Genomic DNA, 21,655 nt, shown 5'->3' with positions numbered 1-21,655 from the left:
GAGGCCCCTCTTCTACTTGGCAAACCATCATCTTGTAAATCTCGAGATTCTTGGCATCTGACACTTGAATCCCCACTGTGAATTTGGGAACTACAGCATGTGCTGTGCTCACGTGTGTGTGGTTCCCACTGGTGGGCGAGCCCGCAGGGCACAGGAACGGGTCTGTCCCTGAGTCCTCCGCACAGTATCTGCGCTGGGCGTGCAGCGAAGGGCACCAGATGGACAACTGGCACAGGAGAGCTCCCGGCGGCCCCGCCACACCCCGGCTGCACAAACTCCATCCTCGGTGCTCAGCGGGAACCTGGGTGCCTGACTCCAGGCCGTCAGAGCAGGAAGGAAACACAGAGCTGAGCCCCCAGTCCATCAGCTCCCGAGACACGGGCCACTTCTAGGGGTGTAAGACTGCTGTGCCCAAGGACAAATGGCACCTCAGATTCTATGAGGGCAAGCAAAAGTAAAAATCACGAAACCCCAAGAAGCAAAATGAACCCCGTGACCTGGACACCGCCCATCGCAGGCCCCGGTGCCACAGAGTCTGCCCAGCCCTGGGAGGAAGTGGGAATGTTCACCCCAAGGGTCTCCCTCAGCTGAGGGAGGCTTAGGTTGGGGGACCCAAGACAGGCAGCCGGACACAGCTGGCCACCACGGGCCTGCTTTCCTTCAAGCTGACCCTCCGAACACACTGAGGCAGGCCAGCTACAGGGCAGGGGTCCAGAGTCCACGGGGGTCACCTCCACGGCCACTGTGTGGGGGGGTGAGCACTGCCCTCCCGTCGTCCCCACTGACTGGCTTCCAAGAGAAGCCACACAGGCGACAGGATCCACAGGGACACACACCACCGCGCAAATGTGACACCAGGAACGTCCCGTAGCCGCAGAGTGTGACCTGTAACAGCTCGTCAAGGCATCTTCTGGGAAACTATCCCGAGACTCATCAGCCATCACATCACGTGTGGACACCACACTAAACACGCATGCAAATGTAACTGCGGGAAGTCAAAGAGCTACAATCCACCCTCTACACCTGCGGCTGGAAGGAGCGCCAGTGAGGTGCGCTCAGGGACAAGAGGCCGTGGAACCCGCAGCCACGTACAGGCCGGTGTGAGCGCCGGGTGCTGGCCTGAGCTGGCGGGCCCCACGCCCCCCGCCGGCAGCGTCTCCACAGCGGGGCGTGTCTCTGCCGCAACAAGGGCCTGCTCCACCCGGTCTCATGGAGTGGGGCTCCGCTCCCCTCTCGGTGGCTCCTCCCGCAGGAGCGGGCCGGCCCTGTGGGGACACTGTGGGACTCCTCGGGGGGGGCCACACCCGCCTGGTGCGCCCGGATCCGTTCCGGGCCCCCGCAACCTCTGGCCCTCCTGCACCTTCTCCCTCGCTTCCTACGGGCTCTCATCCTATAAACAGACTGAGAACCTATAAACAGGCTGAGAACGTCTCAGCCTTTCGAAATGAAACAACGGCCCAACCAAATATGGGAAAGCCTACTTCCACCACTCCATCCCAACTCTCCCCTCAAGGTCCAGCAGCCTGCACCGCCCTGACCTGCCCGCGGCACGTAAACAGGAGCCGGGCTGGCGGCCGCAGGGACCGGGGGCGGCAGGGCCTGCGGGCTCTAGGAGCTCCTCTGCTTCGCCTGCTTCACCCACCCCTCCCTCCCCCTCCTGTGGCAGCTCTGGCACAGTGTGCGGGAGGAAGGCCTGCCACCCACCGGCCCACCGGCCCAGGCCCCAGGCTGGCACACTGAGGCGGGGGAGGAAGGGGCAGCTGCTCTGGTGGCCCCGGCACTTCTGCTCCCCGCCAAGCTCCCCGCGTCAAATGGGTCAGCAGTCGGTTCAAACAGCTATGCCGATGGCACTTGTCACTGTCACTGCAGAATCTAATTAAATGTCATGGAAGTGGCGGAGTCTTTCTCTGACAAGGAGGCCCGGGCTGAAATAAATCATGGGGGCAGGTGTAAAAGGATGGGGGGGGGGCGCCCTGTGTTCCCAGCGGTCCTCATGCTCTATAAGCCTGGGACGGCCACTGCGGGGAGTGCCACTGACAACCAGGACGTGGCCGACACGCGGGTTAGACCCAAGTGCCACTCCAGCGTGCAGACAGGGCGGACAGGCGTCTGGGGCGTCAGGGTGTCCCCTGGAAAGTTCTCTAGTGAGCCACCCTTTCTGGGTTCATCCAGTTCATCAGTGAATTCAGTGAACATAGGGTCAATACCAGGTGCCCATGATTAAGTGTGCCTGAGGCCCCACTATGAAAGCCACCGTCCGAACAAGCAGCATCTGCTCTTACAAACCCCCGTGATCCGTCAGCCCCGCTTGCACCTCACACCCCGCCCGCTTTAGAGCACAGCTTCTAGTGTGTCTACACTTGCTCCCAGCCCTGTACCCACCACAGGTCTAGAAGGAAAGCAGTGAGACAAACAGCACACGCAGCGCCGGCCGAGGCACCCGTCCGCACCCCTGCAGCCGCGTCCCTCCCTCGAGCACCCTCCTGTTGGAACCTTCCGCAATTGCTATTTAGCTGTAAACCTGAACATAAGAACAGATCTGACTCCCGGGAAAAGGCAACACTGGCACCGTATACAGGGGCTCTTGGGTAAGGGAACGTAGCTTGCCCCGGGGGGTCACAGCCATGTTCCCTACCCCCCCGTCTCTCATGCAGACTCCCCAAACACCCCCCCGTTTCTCTGCCCCCACCCTCAGAACCCAACCTGGCAAGCAGAGCAATCCTTCCCGCACATAATTCAGATGCTCTCTCTCTCAAAACAACGCACGGGCTTACAGTCTCATGAAAACGTCAACCAGGCTTCACGGCACTCCCTACAGCCCCCTCTGATCATGCCCTGCTAGGTTCCCAGCTCACCTCCAGCCCTGCCTGCCGCCCCATCCCCTCATTTCACCACGGTGGGCTCTTCTGTTCCTAGACTGCCCCCACCTCCGAAGCCCTGCCCGCAGGTGCGGCTGGGTCACCCCTCTGCAGCACACGGCCCACCTGTGGCACTTCGACGCCCCGCTATGTGTTAGCTTATCGCCTGTCCCTCCTTCCCCAGCCAGGATGCAAGCTCCTTGACAGCAAGACTGTTTTAGTCCCTGATGTGGCCCCAATACTGAGAACAGTGCCTGGAACAACAAACACTTGCCGAGGGACAGGGAGTAAACGTCAAATGGGGAGGTGACAGTTCTGGGGGGTGGAGGCAGTGTTAGGCTTAGCAGCAAGTGTCAGGGGTAGACTGCCACTCCTAGAGATATCTTAGTTCCCACACGATGTCTGACTATGTCCCCTGGACAGGACTCTCTGATGCTAACAGGAGACAGAAAGTTTTTCATCAGCCACGTTTCCTTTCTTGCCTTCAGGTTCAGGGACTTAATGAATTCTCTATCCCGCGGGTTCACTGAGCAAACACCTATTGAGCCTGGAGAGACAGAGCTTCCAGCTCAGATCCTCTCTAACATGGATACAGGCAGAACCAGCACCCGAACCGGCTTTCAGATCATAAAGAAAAAGAGAGGCTTTCCCTTTCCAGCAAAATAACAGCCCCAAAGCCCTGAGAAAGCCCTTGATATAAAACCTCTAGAAATGCTTTTAAATGCATTGCTGAGCTCTGCAAGAAATCACAAGGGGCTAGAAATGAAGAGCAGGTTGAAAACCAGAGTGGCGAGCTGAAACCTCCGTGGCCCTGGGGACGTGGGAAGAGCTGCCGGGAGACGGAAGGCAAAGCCGCTGGTCCGTGCGTCGGTCCGTGCAAGGTGGGGCATGGGGCGGGGCTTCCTTACCGAAGCACAGCTCCTGGAGGGCAGCACCCTCCGTGGAAGGCAGAAGGGAAGGGAGCCCCCACCCTGCACGGAGACCTCAGCTGCCATCTGGGGAATCCGTGGCCACGGTCTGTCCTCGCATGGGGGTGGGGGTTCCAGTCTCACCACCTCGGGGGCCTGGAGCCCCTGCTGGTCAGGAGTCTCGGGGCTGGCAGCAGCAAACTGTCCTTACGGGAGCGGGGAGGCCAGAGCTACCGAACAGCGTCAGATGCCCCGGTGAATGAAATGTCAGGGGCATACGCACACCAAAAGAGCATCATTGTTTCTCCCAATTCAAACTTAACTGGGCATCCTGTATTCAGGAGGGACTCTCACTAGGTGCCCACGGAGAGAGGCCCACAAAGCAAGAACTTAGTGTCCAGAGTCTCTAAAACACAGAAGGGAATAAGCCCTCACAGGTTAGAATTAGAGGAAACAATAAATGACAAAGTCTGAAGGTCCTCCAAACCTGGTATTACCAGATGCAGAACAGAAGGAACTATACTTGAGATGCTTAAAGAAAAAGAAGCCGTTGAAAAATATAAGAAATAATATCCCATCCACAAGATTCAGAAAGTGCTGGTGTAAGTAAAAAAGAAATTTAAACCCTGACCCAAAACAGCAAAGACAGAAAGAGCAGAAACATCCTAAAAGAGAAAGGGAGACTATAACACTTAATTAAAAACAAAAGGTCAGCACACTGCTCCTGCTTCCAAGAATCAGAAGTGCTCTCCAATAATTCTTAACCACAAGTACCAGCAAGTTCACGGTCTACTATAAAATATGCATAATACGTAATGGATGTATTACAATGTGCAGAGCACCACCCCCCTGTTTCCTAAGTGTCTATATAAACACACTGAAAATACATTTTAAGTTCCTCATGAAATTATGAGGTGTGACTTCAGTAATTTTATTACCTTTATTACATGAGTCAGGTTTATAGAAACTTCTCATGCTGTTGGTGTTTAACTAAAACACATTTTCAATGTTAAAAATATTTTTTTTCCTAGAAAACGAGAAACAGCCTAGCAGGACAGTCGTCTTCTGAGGGTCCATGCCATAAAGTCGCCCACCGACCCACTTGTTCCAGGAAGTAAGTAGCCACAGAATGCCCTCCGCTCCGACACCAAACAATTCCTCCTCTTGAAAGAAACAATTCTTTGAAACGTCCCCACACTGCTCACTTGTCTCCCAGCAGGAAACCAACCAGCATGTCAGGTGTCTCGGAGGCCGACCAGCCGTATCTGCTGCTCCCTCGAGCATTTCTAGATGGGAGCTCTGCAGCCTGGCCAGGGACCCCTTTTCTGGGAGCCACGGATCTCCCCAGCCCCGCAGCAGCTGCGTGTGAGATCAGCACAAGGGCTTCATCGCTCATCCCTACAGCACCTGCACGGCCGCAGCCGGGGGGTCAAGGCCGACACCAGCAGTGACATGGTGTGTGTGCGGTCCGTGATGTGATGGGAACGGGACTTCACCTCTCCGACAACACAAACGGGCTAACCCTGAGAAAATCGTCAGACAAACCCCACCAGAGGGACAGTCTATAAAATACCTGACCGTCCTTTAAAACTGTCATAAAGACTAAACACAAGGAAATGTGACAGTCACAGCCAAACAGAGCTTTTGGAGACATGACAACTCAGTCCTGTGGTCCCTGAATGGGGTCCTGGAACAGAAACAGGGCATCAGGGAGATACAGGGCATCAAATGTGGTGTGGACTCCAGTGAACAGTACTGGACAGACGCTGGTCCGTCCCCTGCCACAATACACCACTCACCTAAGACGTCAGCATGGGAAATGGGGTGTGGGGCGCACGAGAACTCTCCAGCAGCTTCACAACTTCCCTGCAAATCTAACACTGTTCTAAAAGTGCTTCTTTAAAATGCTTAAACATTTCTAAAATTCTTTTAATGCTTAGAAATTTTTAAAGGTTAATTAAAAATTTCAGCATTTTTAAGCATTTAACTAAAATTATAAGTCCAATAGAATAGATTCTCTTAATACTCACAAATTAAAAATAAGACATTAATACATGGAACACGATAATGATGGAAAACTGCCAAATCCCCCCAGCATGTCTGTGGTTAAAATGGCTAACATACTCAGCTCCTGGGGGACCAATGCAGATGACGCACCCCTCCTGAGCCACGAGGAGAGATGGGCACCGTGTGGAAAGCACCTGTGCAAAGGCACCAAGGCAGGGAGGCCCCAGGTCCCAGGGAGGAAAGCAGAAGAGGCGGGCTGCCTGGTCCCTGCAAGGCCCCCCTCCCCAGGACCCACCCACTCCTGCAGGGATAACTGGGAGCCCGAAGACCCACAGCGGAAGGGCCAGTGGAGACAGAAGGGCAGGTCAGGACCCACCCCAGGGCGGGGCCCCGCTGAGCTTGCCCTCCTCAGGAAGGGCAAAGGGCAAGCACAGCGGACCTCACAAACCTATGCTGGGCATCAGGTGGCTTGGTCTGGGGATGGACTCCAGCAACCTGCCCAAAGTTCAGTGCCTGCCAGGAGATAGCACCTGCGTCCTCTCAAGGTAAGAGAACGTCATCCAGAGTGTCCAGCCATCTTCACGATGACTGGCACTTAAAGGAAAGAAAAACAAGGCACACGGGAAAACAGGCCAGAATGACCAACCATGAAAGGACCAGGAGAGAGCCAGGCAATTTAAATGGATCGAAAAGAGGTCCAGACGGTGCGGTTACCAGATAACTTTGTGATGAATGTGCTCAAGTAATCAGGGGACAAAATAATTTCAGCAGATAACTCGACATAATAAAAAATGGAAATTCTAGAATCAAAACAGGGCTAGGATTACAATTAAACACGGAAACAAGGAAAGGCAGGTCTAGGAGCAGATGAGAAAGAGCTGGGAAGACTAGCACCTTGGAAGCCCCATGAGAAGAACATGTCCGGCTGAAGCTCACAGAGAAACAGGACGGAAACCACACGGAAGAGCACCTGCTCACAGAACGCATGCAAAGGTCCACAGGGCTGACTGGGGCCCAAGAAGGGGAGCCCTCGGAGAGGAGTGCAGGCCACACTGAAGAGGTCCTAGCAAGTCTTTTTGAAAACTGAGAAAAATGTCAGCCAAAGAATGTTAGGGACCCCAAGCAGAGCAGAGACAAAAGTAGAGATGCACATGCAGGGGCGCTGGCAGGGGCTGGGACGAAGGTGCTCACCCTGACACACGAGCATCTGTGAAACAGGTCACATGTCGGTTACCTCAGGAAGCGCATACCCCGAGGCCGCGGGCGCCAGGCCCCTCGCCCTGTGAGAAGCCTACGCGTGGGCACGAGGAGGCCAGACCCTGCTGCGCTACCCCGGGACGGACAGGGGTGCCGTGAGCTCAGTCACCAGCACCCAGGAGCAGAGGTCAACAGAGGCGTATGGGCCAAAGAGGGGACCCTGGCAGTCCGCGGCGACACAACCCAGTAAGTGGATGCCCAGGGACAAGAGAGAGCCCTCGCTTGCAGCGGGACAAAGTGGCACTGGCGGAACTAGGAAGGCGACAGTTTGGTGACCGTCACATTAATAACTGAGCCACCAGGTGAAAGCCTGACGAGGAAATGCACATTGACAAAGTTTCAAAGTACTTCCCCCTGAAAACATATAAATTACACGGAGTAAGAGAGCAGCTGACAGTGGAGAGAGCACCTCCGCCAAGTGACCCGAATCGGCACGACGCCAGGGGGCCCACGGGAGCCCCGGGCGGAGAAGACGCCATCAATTCCGTGAGGCTCCCACGGAAGGCCGACAGCTGAAGCCAGTCCTGGGCAAAGAGCAAACAAAACCAAACAGAGGGACGTTCAAACACTGCCTGTCCTGCCCTCCTCAGAAGTTCTCCTGCACCAGGTCCTTCTGCTCGACAGAGCATCTCTGGGACACCGGGTGACCTTGAAGGGTCTACGGATTAGAGTTCGGGACATACGACCGTGAACCTCCTGGCCTTGACAGCTACTCTGTGGTTGTGAAGGAGAATGTCCATCTGCAAGAAGGACACCTTAAAGCCATGGGGCAAAGCTGCAGGGGCACCGACCACAGACAACGACGAGCATCATGTCTCCAGGGCCCACAGCGCTCGGGGAAGTGAGACAGATGACAAAAACAGCACAAAAGACAAGAGTTGGGCAAATGGAGGAAAAAGCCCCGAGACCCCTGTTCCAGAACTAGAGACCTAGCTCCCCGTGGACTTCAATACATCAAGGATGGATATTTAATTACCAGACTGGCTACTAAAAACTACTAAGAGAATGACAGCTAGGAAGCGAACAGAGGGAGGAAGCAGAATGAAAACAAAAACCCCCTAATCCAAAAGAGGGCCAGAAAGGAAAAAACAGAGACAGCAGGTAAGAAACACACAAACACTGAGAAGGAGGAGCTCCTCAGACACAAGCCCATGAGCAGCTGCACTGAGTGTGGACAGGGACAGTCCCAGCACGCAGACGGGATGAAATGCGAAGCACAAGCATTTCAGGGTGCACAGCGCCTGCCGGACACCCAGCCAGGCGGGAAGGCCGCCGAGGGAAGACCGCAGAGGGCGCCGCACAGCTGGTGAAGAAAGCAAACTTTGGGGATGAGCGCCGCCCACAACAAGGGAGGCTTCAGGGCACACAGAGCAGCGCTCGATCCGCACACACGGCCCCGGCGTGTGCGCAGCGCAACTGCATGGAACCGCGGGAAGGAACCAATCCTCCAACAGCGGTGGACTTGCACACAGCCTGCCCAGCAGACCCGCGGGAGACCCAGACCAGCATGGGGGAAGGCGACGTGAGCCCCGCCACGACATGCGTCACCTCGAGACTCCAGCAGGATGCCACACACAGCACAGAGGAAGGGGCGCTCTCCTCCGAGACCACAAAACGTCACCAAACTGACCAAATGCTGAGCCAAAAAGTAAGTCTCAATCACATCCAAGGACTGAAATTACACAAAGTATGTTTCTGATTAGAGTAGAATTAAGCCGGAAATCAGTAACAAAAAGATAATTAGAAAGACCCCAACTGCCTTTAAGTTACCCAGTGTAATTCAAATTGGCATATTGGTCAGAACAGAAACCAGATTAGAATTAGAAAATATTCTGAGTTGAATAAGGAACACCCAACATCAAGACTCAGGAGATCAAGCCAAATCCAGAGGGCAACATGTGCAGCCTTAAATGTATCTATTCAAGAGCAAGACAGGATGAAAAATCAACGATGTCCCTATTCATCTTAAAAAGTTTGAAAAACAGCAAATAGAAAAAATAAAGAACAGTCATCACTGAACCAGAACGTGTAACACACGTGACCCCAGTGAGGTCCTTGAATGACAAGCTCCTTCCAAGAGCAAAGGAGGAGGGAAACACCAGGACCAGCCACAGGGATGAGAACAGGGACGACGGGCACCCTCAGGCCTGACCGAGTTAAAAGCACAAAAGAGGACATTTTAAACAACTCCATGCAAGAAACTAGAAAATTTAAATGCAATGGGGGCAGAAAATGCCTTGATAAATACAACTTTCCCAAGGATGAACAGAATACTGAATATTCCATGTCAATTAAAGAAACTGAATCCAGAGTGTAGAATATTCCAGTGGAGCCCCACCAGTCAATCCCTGTCAGGCTGAAGGAAGACGTGATGCTCATCTTGCACAAACTCTCCCAGAGAGTAGAAATGACAGTACCACCTCAACTGAGTGTCAATGTCAGCATGAGGCAGACAATACGACCACTCTCAGGAGCATGTCACAAGAAAGGTAAATTATCATCCAGTCTCTCAAGAATATAGGTACAAAAATCCTAAATTAAAAATGTGAATTAGGGGACGCCTGGGTGGCTCAGTTGGTTAAGCGACTGCCTTCGGCTCAGGTCGTGATCCCAGGGTCCTGGGATCGAGCCCCGCATCGGGCTCCCTGCTCGGCAGGGAATCTGCTTCTCCCTTTCCCTCTGCCGCTCCCACTGCTCGCGCTCTCCTGCTCTCTCTCTGTCAAATAAAATCTTTAAAAAAATAATAAAAATAAATTTAAAAAAATTTTTTAAAATGTGAATTAGGTTCAGCTGCATACGAAGAGGATAATACACACAAAAGTGGGACTTATTCCATGAAACCAAGGTTGGTCTCACATTAGAAAATCAATCAATATAACTGACCACGTGAACAGAAAAAGGAAAAAAAAAATCATCCAGGACAGACACATGATAAAACTCAGTACCCACACGTCACCGAAATTCAACTAATAATAAAATGCAACTTCCTTAAGTTCTTAAGAAAGAACATCGACGTTAATCCAGAGCAGACATAAGCCCTGGTGGATTACTGAGCACCGTGAGCAGGACGAAGACCGGGACAGCCACCGCTGCACCTACTCACCCACGAACTAGAGACCCATCGAGGCAAGGGGAGGAAACGGCGGTATAAAGATTAGGGAGAAACAGAGCTGTCATGACTTGCCAGCATGCACTTCTCTTTTCCTTCTTACATGCTGGGACTTTTAAATGTCCACTTTCCATACTGAGGTAATTCTAACAGTCCCTGTGTGTCCGCAATTGTCATTACGATGGCTGGCGCTGGGGGTCAGCTGGGAGTTTACCTGCTCTGAGCAGGGCCGCCTGGAGGTCCCACCCACTGCAAGAACACCCTCCACGGAGTGGCAGACTGTCCCACCACGGAGGAGCCATACCTGTTGCACACGCCCCACCTGTTCTCGACGGCAGGGCACGGCCCCCACCCAATCCCCATGCAGGAGGATGAGAGCCTCACGTGCTCTGGGGACCAGTCCTACTCTCTTGGGATAATCCGGCTCACTCTTTCCTGCTTATACACAAAGAAATACACACAAAGCTACACTTCACTAACAGACATCCACCAAGAGAAGAAATTCCTGTAGGTACCACCAATCCCCGACTTGTAAAAGCAATGACTGAAATAAACATACACTCGAATGCACGCTCCCTGAAGACAGTGACGTGGTCTGGTTCTCTGCTGTCCCCTCAACCTCTTGACCTCACGTTCTTCCTTTCTCTACCTGTCCTCACCACCGGTGACCTCAACCAGCACCGTGACGCCAAACATCGATCATACGCTGACGACCCCCTCCTATCTGCAAACCCCAACTCACCACATGTAACCACCTGTTCAACACCTCTTCGTGGGTATCATAAGCATCTCAAACATGTCCGTCAAATTCTTCACCCTTCCCCGAAACCTGTATTTCTACATCTTGCGACACCTGCCGGTTCCAACTCGAGTTCTGGTTCCCGAAGCCAAAACCCAGCAAACACCTTACTTTCCTCTTTTTTCCAACATGAAGTTTCAACAGACTCCGTTGGTTGTACCCATAATCTGACCACTTCTTGAACCTTCTGTGATGACCATCATGGTCCAAGCTCATACTACCCCTTGGTCTACATTCCTATTAAGCCTCTTAACTGGCCTCCCAGCCTCTGTGCATGCCCCTGTTCAATCCAGTGTCGGGTCAGAAACCAGAATGCTCCCATCACGAAGTATGTCACACACATCCTCCTTCCGCTGCTGCAGAGCCCCACTGGCCCAGGAGGCCTCCTCCCTGTGTCTGCAACGTGCTGGAAATGCCGTGCCTCACCTCTGTCCCTGCCCGTCTCCCCGCCCGGGCCTTTCCCCACCGCACCCCACTGGCTCCCCTCACCTCCCGCAGCTCTCCAGGGCTCCGGGAGCATGACTCAGGCTCTCCAAATCCAGCCCCCACCTCGTCAGGCTCTGCCCTACCCTCTTCTGGGGACTGAATTGTCTCCACAGCACCCGTCACCATCATCTAACACGTTCTCTGTTCTACTGTTTCCTTCCACTCTGACGTACACCCCATAAGGGCAGCCATGTCCCCAGTGTCTAGGACAAGTGTGGCCCCTGGCGCGCACTCACAAAGTGTTCAGTGGAAAGAGTAACTGCGCTGATGAACAAAGGCCGTGAATGGGTGGGAGAACCAGATGAAAGGGCCTGGTGCCCACAGAACTGCAGCGAGCAGAGCTCGGCCACTCAACTCACCTGAGGCCCCTCCCCACTCGGGTCACAGCGGCATGCCAAATCCCTTGCTTACATTTAGAAAAACCGAATACATTCAGAGAGAAGACCTTATCAGTAACGCAAGTGGAAAGCCAGCATCACTCATAAACAAGAGAGCATTAGAAAAAGTTACTCATCGTCACCACATATCAGTGACTCCAAACTCTCTGAGCTTGCAGCCTACTGTTTCCTCATTTAAAAGTGAGGTCACCAACGGGGCGCCTGGGTGGCTCAGTTGGTTAAGCGACTGCCTTCGGCTCAGGTCATGATCCTGGAGTCCCGGGATCGAGTCCCGCATCGGGCTCCCTGCTCGGCAGGGAGTCTGCTTCTCCCTCTGACCTTCCCCCCTCTCATGTGCTCTCTCTCTCTCTCACTCTCAAATAAATGAATAAATAAAATCTTTAAAAAAAAAAAAAAAAAGTGAGGTCACCAAAAGTAAGAAACGTTAAAGACCTATTATCAGTAAATCAACACACTGACAGAATCAGATGAATTTTTTAAAAATTTAAAAGGCCAAAAATTGGGCGCCTGGGTGGCTCAGTTGGTTAAGCGACTGCCTTCGGCTCAGGTCATGATCCTGGAGTCCCTGGATCGAGTCCCGCATCGGGCTCCCTGCTTGGCGGGGAGTCTGCTTCTCCCTCTGCCCCTCCCCCCTCTCATGTGCTCTCTCTCATTCTCTCTCTCTCAAATAAATAAATAAAATCTTTAAAAAAAATAAAAAAAAAAAAAAAATAAAAGGCCAAAAATTTCTCACTAGGTAACTGAATATTTATCTGATTTTAAATCCCCCGTGCCTGCGCCACCTTACAGCCCGCAGCACCGGTGCTCTGGACCAACAAACAACTTTGGGGGGACGGCAGCGGACGCCCTCGGGGCTGCGGTGGGGAAGGGGGCTCCTTGGAAGCCAGAGCGCCCGTGTCCCAGGGCCTGGCGGGGGCCCCAGCGGTGGGGGCGGTGGCAGGGCCGGAAGGGTGGGCCACGGGTTTTGCACGCAAGCTCACTAGACACGGGGAAGACAGAGGAAGCCAGAGCGCGAATCCAAGCACCAGGGTGGCTGCCTGGACGGAGGTGGGAGTCGTGATGACACAGAACAAAATGCACCAACATCACTCAGCAGGATGTTGGTGCAAACGAGGCACCAGTGGCGGGGGGGGGGGCAGCCCAGCCCCCAGACAGCACAGCCCCCGCTGCCACCACCGTCCTGCAGAGCACCGCGCACCTGCTCGCCAACAGTGGTCAGAAGAGACCCGCAAACATACTAACTGTGGGTACTGCCGAGTGACAGCCTCTGGTTTTGTGTACTTCCCCAAATCCCTACAATGAATACAATCACTTCCAGAACAACCAGAAGAACTTCTATTAAAGAAAATGTCAAGCATCTCAAGTAAGATAGCAAGCAATGGGACGTACTCGGACATCCAATCAGTGCTTCCAGCAATCCGCGTGCATCAGAGAATTATAGCAATGCAAAAATATTTAAGATTTAAACTTATCTAAATGTTGGCTGCTCAGCTTGGTGATCTAATTTACATATAATCCTTTCACACATCTGCCAATGACAAAGCCCAACCACAGCTGATGTAGAAATGGATCGTGCCCTTAGTCTTGCACTGACATCAGGATTCCCAGGGAAGTCCCTCCCTCATCTGCTGGCTTCTACAACATAACTTGTAAGTGTCCTCTAAGTTCATGGAATTTTGCCTGAAATGACTCTCCACAAACAACTCTGAAAACAAATAATTCACTAAAAAGGTATGGAAATCAGAAAAGACCAATAACACAGAGCCTCCTGAGCCCTGCCTCGTCCTGACCCAGCTCCGTGCCCCCCCGCGCTCTCCCGCCTGCTCTGCGGACCTCCTGCAGACACGCACGCCTCCATTCCGTATGCACGGACATACCGTAAGGACTAAGGTGACACCCCATGGACAATGTGACATTGAAGAAATGTAGACAGGCGCTAGAGATCAGGCAGCGTGTCCCTATCAAGGTAACACACTGACAAAGAAGACGACACGTCTCCCCTGCCGAGGGAGGAGCACGCCAGCGTTAGATACGATGGTGAGGAGAAGAAGGGGAGAATTACTTCAATGAAAAGGAAGCTCTTTCACTAAAACAGGCAAAAAACAACAAAAGCCACTTTTTGGGGACGTGACCTTGGTGCCAGTCATGGGGCCCACAGCAGACAGCTCACCTGGCTTCAAAACCTCACCTCTATGAATTTCTGGAAGACGCGGTCACTCTGGTGAGCTCCAATCGTGACTTCCGGGACATACATAGGAATGGTTGTGTAATTCAGCACCTCCAGCTTATTCTGAACCCTACAAAATAAGACAAATACAGATCACACTAAGCCATCAAAACAAACATAACAAAATAAGCTGTAAGGCTGATTTTTTAAAAAAATGCATCCAAATAAATGCCCTTCATCCCCAGGCGGCCTCTGGACGCAAACCTTCATCCCAAAGACCATGAGGTCTGTGTGCAGCTGCTTTTCTGACGTGACCTTCAGAACCTGAGGGAGAGTCTTCCAAAAGCCTGAGCCGCCACAGAGGACCACCTTTCGGGAATGGATGAGGTTTGGGAGACACTGTGCTTTACACACAAGAATAGCATCAATAAAACGCCACACCCCACGCCGTCCACAGCGGTGCCAGGCACTTAGGCAGCCCTCAGTAAACATGCAAATTCAATGACTCTTGAGGGAAAGGCAGCCAATAACTCCAGTCCCCCCAGATTTACCACACAGCATCCTGCTGCCCTTCTGGGCAGATTCCAGGAGCAGAAGGGCCACGGGGAAGTCAGGAGCACGGGGTGGGGCGGGCCCACACAGGACGGCTGGGCGCACCCTCGCCTGGAAAGGTCTCACGCTCTGCCTTGCTCAGCACCGACAAATACAAATTATCAGATCTCCTTGTTTCACCATTTTGCTTTGCTGAACGCTAAAATATTTATACTGTGCTATGACTGCTTATTTCAAATTAAATTTAGTCTGAATATGACCACTATACTTGAAGATGAAAAGTATTTTGGGGGCTTTTTGAAACAAACATTTAAATAAAGTCTCCTTTCTTAAGGGCTCAAAACAAAGCAAATAATTACTTTAAATGACCATTTTCCCATTAATGAGTTATAATGGCAGAAGAAGTTTTCTGTTTATAATGGTCCAAATGGAAGTTCTTTAAATGCATCTGGCTTTCAGCTACTTTGTGATAAAGAGTCCAGACCCACGTACCCAAGGCCAGTGCCCCCTGGCAGCCGGGGCAGATGGCCATGGTCAGAACGCCCCGATCCGATCCGGGGCCGGTGCTCCGCAGGCCCCTCCCGCCGAGGACCGCGGTGCACGGAGAACCTGCGGCAGGTTGAACGAGAGCGGAGAGCAGGAGTGGGCACGTCCTGCTTGTCACCGGGACAAACTGTGTCACTCCTACGTGGACGATAATCTGGCAACAAAGAGCACCTGAGGAAACGCACCCGGGGAACCGTCTCTTCCCAGGTGCATCTCCACGATCACATAACTGGCTACGACGGACGCACTCCACGAGCAGGGCTCATTCTCAGCCCTCCCAGGAAGCTGTTCACACGACAGAGCTTTGTAAGCAGCGTAGATAATGCACAAGTACACGCCTCTTTGCTTTTAACAAACAGAATTATTCTCATTTTATAAAGATAATTTTTTAAAGTGATCTCAGAGTAAATAATTTCCACTAAAAATGAAAATCAGTGTTTTTAAATGTTAACAGATATCAAGGTGGAGTATGATTGGTTTCCTCAATAGTTTGAAAAGCCTACGACATTCTGGGCCATCGGAGAGAACGTGCTGGCCGGGAGCTGGTGCGCGACGCACAGAGCGCAGAGCCGTCTATACCCCGTCGGGCGGAAGTACCATTTCCACGAACCCCCCAACACACCGTCTCTTTCAACAAATAGCTTCCAACTGTTTCTGAACATTAAAAAAATAATCTGCTGCAACTGTCTACGACTTGTTTAAACTTGGCTGAAGCGCTCTATCAACGACACCCCACGAGCGTCCGCGGCGACTGCTGGATGGACCTACAGTGTCTTGTCTCCTGGAAATGCCAAGAGTCGTAACCTTCCATCAACTCGATTGACTCTAGATTGAAGATAAGTAAGGAACAGAGATGACGGGAAGAATTTTATGACCCAGGGAGCACAAAGCAGAGAAAGAAAACATTCTGTTCACAAAGCACTTAGTCTAATTGAGGAGAATTCAAATACTGGCTGAGGATAACATATCCTCTTCACATCATAAGCCAAAGTACCCGAAGAAGATAAAGTGCAGCGGAGCCTAGTTTACAACACAAGGCGGTGTGCCGCATACTCTAAAAGAGTGAGGCAAGACAAGACAGAAAAAACACGTAGTAAATTATGTTTTACGACTCACACTGGTTCCCAATTAACAGAATGTCTATCCTCGCTCCTAAAACATGTCCACAGTCTATCTGTTGGCTTGTCCTGAACTACAAAGTTCTGTTTGAACACTACACTCTGATACCAAACTCATACCCCACATTTCCTACAAGGACTTGTTCCAGAGCCACAAGAAACAGAAGCGTCCATGATGAAGCAAACAGGGTGAGTGGGAGGGTGGTCCAGGCTCTGGGGAAGCAGGAGGAAGGGGCTCAGAGCCCCGCACATGCGGAGCCCGACCTGGTGACCGGAGTCATCAACCCAGGAATGCAATGGACCAAGGCGGGTGCCAGCCAGGAAGTTATGGAGTATGCATAAGAACACACAATGTTATCCAGGTCGACAAATACAGTCCCTGTCTCTCAGCATAAGCACACACACACATAATCACACACCGGCACATGTAACTGAAATGGAACAAAAATGCCCTAAACCAATAATCTGGTCAGGTTCTAGACAAAATGAGTATAACTGATAAATGGCATGTTTACAGTAATTATCTTAGAAAATTGGTCATAATTTTCATTTGAGTCCCCCAAATTAAGAAATGACACTCACATGAAAATAAACACGATTACCATTGCACACTGTTATGAAATATCCGGGGCGCAGGGGCAGGGGAGCGATGGACCAGGAGAAGAAGCAGACACACCATTTATAGCAAAATAAAACAGTGAATTGAATGCTATAATCTGTAAACTTCAAGGGAATTACTGAATCCTTCTCTATGCTCTGGCAAAAACACAACTAAGTAACTACTAAAATCATGATCTTGGTGAAATGAAGAGAGGGTATTCGGGGGGGGAAAGGGTGAATACAGCCAGACTTAGACATAAGCTAGGATTCTTAGAAAATTACTGGGCAGGTGGGGGAGGGAACAGATTCAGGAAAAGGGAGAACCAGATGATCAGGACTCTGAATTACTTCTCAGAAATGAAATTTGGATTCGTGAATAAACAAAGGTAGGCCACTGAAGGATCCGGAGTGAAGGGAAAACAGGGCCACTATGACATTTTTATGAAAATTAGCCTGGTGGGTGTGTTGCACACGGGACAAGCAGTAGGAAGAAATAATTAATGGCAGGATAAAGATCAAGAATGAGGGGATCAAACCCCAAAGGCAGCAGAAGTCATGAAAGAAGAGGAGAGGGAGAGAAACCACCAGGGACAAACACAAGGGCCTTAGTGTGTTACTTAGGGTGTGCGGGTAAGCGGGCCGCCCGGGAAGGGAGGGTCCTGGCAGCATGACAGCTGAAGGAGGAGGAGGTGACGAGCCCACCAGCATGGAAGCCTGAGCCGCCGAGAGGGCAGGCAGCATGGTTTGCGAGCTGGACCGCAGGCAGGGTCACGTCGGCCCCTCCGCACCGTGCAGGTCAGTGCCCCTGAGCTGTGGCTTCCCCAGCTGTAAAGTGAGGGGAGCGCCCACCGGGCAGGAGTGCCGTGGCATCGGGAAATGTTTCTGGAACACTCTCTGGACACAGCGCTGACCTGTAACTGTGATTCAGGCTAACACCTCAAGGATTCAGACCTAGAGGCAAACACTACACGGCTGCTGGAAAAAAGGGTACAGGGTCTCCAGCAAGGGTCAGAACGATACCACATATAATCCCATTTACGTAACTTTACAAAAACATTTACATCCATCAGCATCTAGACAAAGTGAACCAGAACTTTTAAGAACAGAGACTTCCAGTTTCAGCTCCAATAAGGAAAGAGCCTGAAAGTCATCACTCCCGTCCTTACAACAACAAGAAAACATCCCTGCAAATCAAATCCTTGTCCCGGAAGAAGAGCTCTGACAGACGTCAGCACGCGGATGAAGGGAGGAAGTGCGACGCTCTGCTCCGAGGTCCCCGCACCACCCTGGAGGCGGCAGGGCCATGGGAAAGTGCACCGAGATGACTGCACGTGGAGCCCGGAAGCCCCACAGCCACGACAACCGCGCTGCGAGAAGTGCAACTGCTCTGCTAGGGGAGAGGAGCATGGAATCATCCAGAAGGCTCAGGCACAGCTAGAGAAGGCAGGAAAACGAAGGAAAACAAAGAACAAATGCAACAAATATAAAACCTTCCGTGACAAGACACAGTAAATGTTAATCCACATACGTCAACACTCCTTTTAAATGTAAACTGTCCAAACACAGCAATTAAGACACAGAGACTGTCAGAACAGAGAAAAACACAGGACCAAATCTGCGTTGGCTACAAGACACCCACGGTAAACAAAGACTCGGGTTCAAAGGAAAGGGATGGAGGAAGACGCTCACGCGAACCGCAGCTGGAACAGCACGACCCATTCATACACGACAGACTGCAGAACAAGAACAATCATGAGGGATGAAGCGGGGTGTTCTGTAGTGAGGAAGGGGTCAGTTCTCCACCAAGACCTAACAACCCCGAACACCTAACAGCAGAGCATCAAAGTACGTGAGGTGAAAACACACGTCAGCGGAGAAAGGGCCACATGCTCCCGTGGCCGGAGACCTCGCCGCCCCCTCCCTCGCTGGCAGAGAAGCCTGGGGCACGTAGATGAGCTGAACACCCCCACCCGCAATGCAGCCTGGTCTCCCCGACACTGACAGAACATTCCACTCAACGGCAGGATGCGCATTCTTCTCACGCTCGACCAGAACGTGAATCCAGAAGGAAAGCATGCCTGACCATGTAAAGCCCCCGCGCCCATGCAAACGAGGAGACGTCACACGCAGTGTCTTCTCAGATCACAAGGGCAATTAAACAGGAGGGACGCCGACAAGCAGATGGCACGTATGATGAAGGTCTGAAATCGAGCATCTAGGCCTCTGAAAAATAGTAATAATAAAAAGTAGAGCAGGAATCAGACTGAAAACAGAAAAATAGAGAAATTCAAGAAAACAAAAGGCTGTTTTGTTAAAAAGATCAATAAATGTGAAGAGAAAATTCACAAAGGACAAATAAATGGGTAATAAAAACACACTGAAGTTCAGTGTTTATAAAATGCAAAGTAAAGCCAACACTTCTCTTTGGCATCAGAATCACAAGTTTCTGTCTGCTTTTTGTTCGAACTACATGGTCTGTGTAGGACTTTGGGAAGATGGTCAAGCTCACAGCGTGTGTTTTCCGGAGAACAGTTCTCACACATGGAAAGTCGTAAGGTGTGTGCACACGCCCTCACCCCATGCACTCAGCTTTACTCCCAACGTGGAGCAAAATCAGGTGCAACGTGCTGGAACCACACGGGGACCGGACCTGACCCTGTGAGGTGAGCGGGCGTGACTCCGACCTCTAATCCACTGGCTTCCACCCACCTTTTCTGTGTTCTCCACCCCGCCTCACCCACGTTAAATCTCTCACCGTCACACTAATTCACTTTTGTACATTCTCCTACTCGCCGATCCTGTTGGAATCCAGAACCCTGCCTACTCCCTGCTGGCCCCTGGGCAGCTGCGGCAGCGGGAAAGCGCTCCCTCCACCGGACGTCAGGACCGCCGCGCTGCCTCGGTCCGTCCTCCCCACGCCGACGCCTAGACAATGCTTCCTACTTTTCCTCCCTCCTCAGACCTCCAACACATCCTTCCCCCCCCCAACTGCCACCCATGGTTGATGAACCACTTCCCATCACTAGGAAGACAGATCGACCGTCCAAGAACGTCCACATGCCCAAGGCACATCCCCACTCGCCCAGCCCCTGCTCACACCCCTCTGCCCCCAGGCCATGCCTTCGGAGGCCACCCCAAAACCACAGGATCTTTCCTATGAGCTGCTATTTCTTCCATCTTAAGCATACAACAAAAAAACTGCTAAAAATTACTAAAATTTTAGGTCCTACTTTTAATAACTAAGTCAATAGGTCCAACTTGAGAAATTATTGAAATATATGGACTCTATACATGCGGACATTTGGGTGCATCCAAGCATATCAGTCACACCAAGAGAAACACCGTGAGCTAGCAAACTCCCCGGCACATGGAGGAAGCTCTGACCCTTGGGGCCCAGCTCTGGCAGAGCTTATCCAACGGGCTGACAGGCAGAGTGGTCACCAGGCAGGACAGACACCATCCGTGGACTCAACACTCAGACTGGGGCTCCTCAAACTGATGCCGCCGGCCACTGCGTGTGTCCAGCACGGCGGAGCAGAGGCCGATGCTGAGCCCCCAGCACGGCCCGTCCCTGGGGACACACGAGGACGTCAGTCACACAGGGTCCCACCCTTCATGAAGGGGCAGCCACCGACCCTCCCAGGAAACTTCCATTTCCTGGGTTCAGATGGGCCTCCCTGCCCAAGACCCGTCTGCCAGGAGCCCAGCTCATGTGCACGTGGAACGCCCTTCCACGGTCCTCAACAGAGCAGGCCTGAGACTGTGGTCCCCCGGCTGGGAGGGCTCAGCGTCTCACAAACGCCACCTGAAGGCTGGGACACCGCTCGCGGGGCGCCAGGTTACAATGTGATTTATGGGGAGCACCAGCCTTCTTTCTGGAGGTCAGAACTTGAGCAGCTGCCAAGGCCAACATGACCAGCACCCAATAAAAACTCTGGGCACCGAGTGTCTGATGGGCTCTGTGGGCAGACGCTGCCCAAGCCCACGTTACTGCTTTTCTCGTGCCCACCGAAGCAGCTCATTTGGCACGTCCCTCCTGCGAGGGAGGGAGCCCCGATCACCTGCGCGTGGACTGCTCCAGATTTGCCGTGTCTTTCTCCTCACTGACCAGCTAGGTACCCTTGCTGATTCCCTGTGAGAACCTTAGCCATGAGCGCAACCACCTGCTGTGATTCCTGAGTCCTTCCAGTGAGTTCCCGAGTGTGGGGTTGCGCTCAGGGCCCCTCAAAACACATGGTATACTGAGTTGAATAATGTCCCCCCCAAAATTCATGTCCACTTGGAACCTCTGAATGGGATCTTATTTGGAAACAGGGTCTTTGCAGAGAGAAGTTAAAATGTGATCACAGGGGGGGGGGCGGAGCAAGATGGCGGAGGAGTAGGAGACCTGGATTTCGTCTCCTCTCAGGAATTCAGCTGGATAGGGATCAAACCATTCTGAACACCTACAAACGCAACAGGAGATCGAAGAAAAGAATAGCAACAACTCTCTGAACAGAAAAGCAACCACTTTCTGGAAGGTAGGACGTGCGGAGAAGTGAATCCGTGGCGATATTCGGGAGGATAGACGGCGGGGGAGGGGCCTCCGTCGGCCGCTTCTGGCAAGTGATAGAGCAGCAGAGCACAAAATCGGAACTTTTAGAAGTCTGCTCTGCCGAGGGACGTCACTCTGGTGGCGAAGTGGGGGGTGGAACCCTCGCGGGACAGTGTGGTCTCAGGACCCTCGGGGTCACAGGAAGACCGGGGGTGCCTGAGTGCGGCAGAGCTCCCAGGTATCGGAGCAGGGAAGCCGGCTGCAGAGATGGAGCCCAGGCGCGGGCTCTCAGCTCGGGGTTGCCATAGACCGTGAT

At 52.3% G+C, this 21,655-nt stretch overlaps 1 protein-coding gene across 1 annotated transcript in view; it reads right to left on the bottom strand.

Moving 5' to 3' along the window:
* The window catches only part of NDUFA10 (NADH:ubiquinone oxidoreductase subunit A10), a 46,830-nt gene that overhangs the window by 12,134 nt on the left and 13,041 nt on the right, over positions 1-21,655 (bottom strand). The window contains exons 7-8 of the mRNA XM_032413194.1: positions 15,273-15,350; positions 14,011-14,119 (exon numbers count right to left, since the gene is read on the bottom strand). Of these exons, the coding sequence (XP_032269085.1) occupies positions 14,011-14,119; positions 15,273-15,350 (187 nt within the window). The remainder of the gene's footprint in view (positions 1-14,010; positions 14,120-15,272; positions 15,351-21,655) is intronic.

The sequence above is a fragment of the Phoca vitulina genome, unplaced genomic scaffold, assembly GCF_004348235.1.
Source record: "Phoca vitulina isolate PV1807 unplaced genomic scaffold, GSC_HSeal_1.0 scaffold1, whole genome shotgun sequence".
Lineage (NCBI taxonomy): Eukaryota > Metazoa > Chordata > Mammalia > Carnivora > Phocidae > Phoca > Phoca vitulina.
This window is presented reverse-complemented; position numbering and strand designations above follow the sequence as displayed.